Source organism: Antechinus flavipes, chromosome 2, assembly GCF_016432865.1.
Source record: "Antechinus flavipes isolate AdamAnt ecotype Samford, QLD, Australia chromosome 2, AdamAnt_v2, whole genome shotgun sequence".
NCBI lineage: Eukaryota > Metazoa > Chordata > Mammalia > Dasyuromorphia > Dasyuridae > Antechinus > Antechinus flavipes.
This window is the reverse complement of record NC_067399.1, coordinates 619,644,508-619,650,507: the sequence shown is the minus strand read 5'-3', so window position 1 is coordinate 619,650,507 and position 6,000 is coordinate 619,644,508. Positions and strand designations below refer to the sequence as shown.

Genomic DNA, 6,000 nt, shown 5'->3' with positions numbered 1-6,000 from the left:
TGAAAAGGGGTCCATATTATTTTATCAAACTGCCAAAGGGGCTCATGACACAAAAGGTTAAGTATCGGTAAGTTAGAGGAACTGCAGATGTTTAGCTTGAAAAAAAAAGGAGAAGATTTGGGGGTGATATAGTATAACTGTCACCTTATGTTTGAAGAGCTGGTTGAAGGATGAGGAAATTTAGCCTAAAGAAGAGACAACTTGACAAGTAGGGCCATGATGGCTATCTTCAGGCATCTGATGGACTGCCAAATAGAAGATGTAACCCATACTTACAGGACAAAACTTATCTCACAGTCATATGAGTCAGTTCAACTGAGCTGTGTCAAGTATCTTGGCAAGCCCCAACTTCCTACTTAAGAACTGAGATGAAATCTGCCCTGTGAGGGTCTGACATGACTATTCAGCACATGAACTTTCTTCCTGTGGCAATCATCTAGAGTGTGATGGAAAGATTCCCAAGATTCATCATTTCTGACAACTGCTACCCACATCTGCAGATTTGTTGTAAGAAAATTAGAAGAGAGGGAAATAGGGAACAGTTTGACTAAGCAAAATGTTATTGAAAAATAGGATTCTGCTTTCTACATGTGGCTTAAGAAACAGAAATAAAAGCTTCTTTGCCAGAGAGAGAGTATATAGAATAAGGACCAGAAAGAATATATTTACCTGAAAAACAGTTAATCTGCTTGAGAGAGAAACTAAAAGTGAAGAAGGGAGAAAACTATTGGTACTATGTTTATTAAAAGTTGAGTAGTTAACAAATTCGTTACTTCATTGTCAAATTGCAGTAGAAACAGTGAAATGAATTGTTCTGAACCTAATTTTGACCAATAAGGAAAAAATTGTTTGCCTTCTCTATATTGCTCTTTAAGAGCAAGGATTGGATTGTTGTTTTGTTGCTTTTTTTGTGATGTTGTTTTGATGAATGTGAGGGTCAATGTGATCTGAATTTTTTTTTAAATAATATTTTCCCCCATGATGAGCAGGATGCTCTCAGAAAGAAAAAAAAACCTAGAAAGTCCTCCATGAACTCAAGCAAAGTGAAATATACTGTATACAAAATAATAGCTATGTACTGGGAGGACCAACTGTAAATGACTTTGTTACTCTCAGCAGTACAGTGATCTACAACTACTCTGAAGGACTTATGATGGAAAATCTTATCCAGAAATTGATTGTGTCTGAATACAGATCGAAGCATTCTCTCTCTCTTACTATTGCTCTCTTTTTAAACTTAATTTTGCTTGAGGGTTTTTAATTTCATTAGGGTAGGTAATCTATATTTTCTTTCACAATTTGACTTTTATGGAAATGTTTTGCATAATTTCACATATGGTTTCTTAATTGTGGGTGGGGATAAAGGAGAGAATCTAGAACTAAAAATTATAAAAAACAAATATAAAATTTGTTTTAAATATAACTGAGAGAAAATATCAAATAAATAAAATACAAAAAATAATATTTCCCCTAACTGCATGTAATAATAATGTTTAACCTTCTTATTTTTAGTTTGAGTTCCAAATTCTTTTCCTCCCTCTTCTCCCTCTTCTCTAAGATGGCAAACATTTTGATACAGGTTATAGATATACAGTCATGTTAAAATCATTTCCATGTTAGTCATTTTGCAGAAAACTCAAAACAAATAAAAAAAAAGAATAAAAAAGAAAAGTGAAAAAACAAAGTATGTTTTGGCCCATATTCAGACTCCATCAGTTCTTTCTCTGAAGTCAGCTAGAATTTTTCATCATGAGCTCTTTGTGATTGTCTTGGATTATTATATATCTGAGAAGAGCTAAGTCATTTTCAAGTATACAATATTGCTTTTGCTGTGTACAATATTGTCCTGTTGCTCCTTATTTCACTCTGAATCAGTAAGTTTTTCCAGGTTTTTCTAAAATCAGTCTGCCTTGTCACATTATAAATAGCACAATATTATTCCATCACAATCATATACCACAACTCATTCAGCCATTCCCTGATTGATTGACATCCCCTCAATTTCCAGTTCTTTGCCCCCACAAAAAAAAAAAAGCTGCTATAAATACCATTGTACAAATAGGATCTTTCCTCTTTTTTAAAAAAAAAAATTCTTTACTTTACAGACCTAGTAGTGGTATTGCTGAATAAAAGGGTACAGTTTTGTAGCCCTTGATACATAGTCAAGAGCTGGGTTGTTAAATTCATTGTATTTATGCCCTTAGCCCCAACCAGTGTCTGGCATATAGCAGCAGCTTAATAAATACTTGTTGATTCAAGAACCTTATAAGAAAGAGAGGCTGAAGCAAAACTTATTACCAATTCACAGAGTGACTATGATGATTATCAATTCCATTCATTCTTATTTCAATAGTGCTTTAAAGTTTATAAAGCATTTTCCCTACAACAATCTTAGGGAAAAAATAGTGTAGCAGAATGTTTGGCATATAAGGCACTTAATAAATGTTTATTGCTTGATTGACAGATAAAAAAAACCTGAGGATTAGAGATATTAAGTACCTTGCCTGTCATCATACAGAGGACTTTGGAGTCAAAATTTGAATCCAGGGCTCCTGACTCCAAGTTGTGACTTTTTCCATAATCCAATACTACCTATCTAGAAAAGTGAAATAGAGATCTTAATGCTTAGGACTGCAGGTTCTTTGGAGATGATAACCTATGACTGTGAGGGCTTAAAGCTATTTTATAGAAAAGAGAAGGCTTGGTTTTAAAAATAGTCAAATCTCTATACAAATGGGACCATCTATAGTATACAAATAATTAGCACCATTTTAAAGCACGAATTATAAATGCACAAAATAAGCATATGCAGAAGGCTTGACAAAAAAAAATCCTTATTGTCAACTTTAGTAGACTGACTTTTTTTCCTAAATGTCTCCAAAATTTTTCTCTGGAAATTGAGACCTGGTCTAACCATCCTATGTGAGGTATATGCTAGAAAGTTGTAGTGTAGAGAGAATTCAGAATTTTATGAATGACAGTATCCCAAGAGCAAGAATTGATGGATTGATGTGACCTTGAAGGCAGGTTCCTCAGTGTGTTGTCTTTAGCCTTGTTCTATTGAACATTTTGATTCATGACTTGAATGGGGACATAAATGCCATGTCTATCAAATTTATAGTTGTATGAAACTGGAAGGATAGTTAACAAGCTGATGACATATTTAGGATCTAAAAAGAATGGTGGATAAAATCTAATAAGATGAAATATAATAGATATAATTATAAAATATTATAACTGAGTTCAAAAAAATCAGTAGCAGAAGTTCATAATAGGGGAGGGAGAGCTATATAGTTGTTCATGAAAAAATGATCTGAGGATGGAATAGAAAATTCAACAGGATGATGATTACATAGGAGCCAAAACAAATAAATAAACAAAAACCACATATGATCTCATACTGCATTAATGGACATTCAGCATCATGAATGAAAAAGATGAAGCTCATGATGACTTCCTTCTTTTTCTATCTCTATCATGTGTTCTTTTTACTCTTTCCAATGGAATACTCTTCATCTCTGCTTTTTGAAATCCTTCTTATCCTTCAGAACCCAGAACAAATGTACTCGGAAACCTGCCCTGATTATCCCAATGGAAACTAACTATTCCTGTCTGAATCACTAGAACTCTTGGTTTAGACCAGTGGTTTTCAAGGTTATGGTACAGAGAATCCTGGGGTCTCTGAAACCCTTTCAAACACATCTTGCCCAGAGTTGCACAGCTAGTAAGTCTAAGACAGGATTTAAACTCAAGAAGATGATTCTTTTGGATCCCAAGCACAGGGCTCTCTCCACCATGTCACCCCACTTCCCAACACATATAATTGTTGTTTGTCCTTCATTCCCAAAGTGGAACGATGATATCCGGAAGGTTATATGTGGCCTTGAAAATGAATTGGATTTAAATGAGGCAGGATTGTGAAAACTCATCAGCCCCAGTCTCTCCCCCAAAGCCATCTGGATCCAGTGGCAAGACATAGATCAGGACTACCGGAGATGGTCCTAGACACAGTGAGAAATCTTGGCCTTTTTAAGCTAAGTTCTTTCCCAAGTCTCAGATTGTCTGAGGCAAGATCCATCCAGTGATTAAGTTTGGGTAAGAAAAGTGGGAGAGAACGGTCTCTTTTGCCTATTTTTAAAAAATCAAAGTAAAGGCCTCATTTCCAAAATATATAGAGAATTGACTCAAATCTATAAGAAATCAAGTCATTAGACAATTGATAAATGGTCAAAGAATATGAACAGAGAATTTTCAGATGATGAAATTGAAACTACTTCCACTCATATGAAAGAGTGTTCCAAATCACTATTGATCAGAGAAATGCAAATTAAGACAACTCTGAGATACCACTACACACCTGTTAGATTGGCTAAGATGAAAAGAAAAGATAATGATGACTGCTGGAGGGGATGCAGGAAAACTGGGACACTAATGCTTTGTTGGTGGAATTGTGAACACATCCAACCATTCTGGAGAGCAATCTGGAATTATGCCCAAAAAGTTATCAAAATGTGCATACCCTTTGATCCAGCAGTGTTACTCTGGGCCTATATCCCAAAGAAATCTTAAAGGAGGGGAAGGGATCCACATGTGCATGAAGGTTTATGGCAGCCCTCTTTGTAGTGGCCAGAAACTGGAAACTGAATAGATACCCATCAGTTGGGGAATGGCTGAATAAATTGATGGCATATGAATATTATGGAATATTATATTGTTCAGTAAGAAAAGACGAACAGGATGATTTCAGAAAGGTCTGGAGAGACTTACATGAACTGATGCTGAGTGAAATGAGCAGAACCACAAGATCATTGTACACAGCAACAAGAAGACTATACAAAGATCAATTCTGATGGACATGGCTCTCTTCAACAATGAGATGATTCAAACCAGCTCCAATTGTTCAGTTATGAAGAAAGTCATCTACACCCAGAGAGAAGACTATGGGAACTAAGTGTGGACCACATTAGCCTAGTTTGTTTGTTTGCTTGCATTTTTGTTTTCCTTCTCAAAGTTTTTTTTTTCTTTCTAGATCCAATTTTTCTTGTGCAGAAAGATAACTGTATGGACATGTATACATATATTGGGTTTAACATATATTTTAACATATATTGGAATAACTGCCACCTAGGGGAGAGGATGGTGAGAAGGAGGGGAAAATTTGGAACAGAAGGATTTGCAAGGATCAGTGTTGAAGAATTACCCATGCATATGTTTTGTAAATAAAAAGCTATAATAAAAAATATAAAATATAAAAAAAAATCAATCTGAGAGGAAAAGAACCTCCTTGTCTCTTGCTAAAATAGGAACAATTGCTATTTATACTTATTTTGACCCATCAAAATCCAAACAATGATCAAGTGAGGTTTGGTGGCTAATTTAATAAATATTTATTGAGTAAATGAATTAATTCTTTCTCCAAAATTAAATTTTAATGGACTATTTTTAAGTGTCTGACAATGAAAGACTGACACTTTGATGGGGATCCTGACTCCTAAATTTCACAATTTTCTTCCTATCTAAGTTCTGGCCTGGAGGACCTCCAGCCAAATTTCCCCAAGAATCAGAGTTCTTTCTCTGAAAAACAACAACAAAAAAAACTCCTGCTATCTCCTTAAAACTTAATATTCTAAAAGAGCAAATATAGGAAATTATGCTTCTTGTTTCTTTTGAATAGGATACAAACCATTAATATTTTCAGACTTAGTGCCAAGAGTTTTAGCTTACCAGCTCAGATAAATTGGTTCACACTTAATCAGTTCAACAAAGAAGACTTTTGTTTCCAAAAACACAGTTAAGAAAAGCAAATGCTTTGCTTCCACAGGCTCTAAATTTAAATGATTGAAAGAAAAAAAAAAAAACGGACAGTTTCCTAGTGAGTTTACACTTCTTCTAGCCTTGGCATTTAAGGCCCTCAAAAATCTGTTTGCCAACAACCTTTCTAATCTTGTTTCTTATTACTCTACCAAAAGAATTCTCTCTCAGTTCTAAGCAAGTTTTCCC

At 34.7% G+C, this 6,000-nt stretch overlaps 1 protein-coding gene across 1 annotated transcript in view; it reads right to left on the bottom strand.

Annotated features, from left to right (window-relative positions):
* Positions 1-229: 229 nt before the first annotated feature.
* Positions 230-6,000, bottom strand: part of FRMPD2 (FERM and PDZ domain containing 2) — a 33,840-nt gene continuing 28,069 nt past the window's right edge. The window contains exon 10 of the mRNA XM_051973825.1: positions 230-245. Coding sequence (XP_051829785.1) covers positions 230-245 — 16 coding nt within the window. The remainder of the gene's footprint in view (positions 246-6,000) is intronic.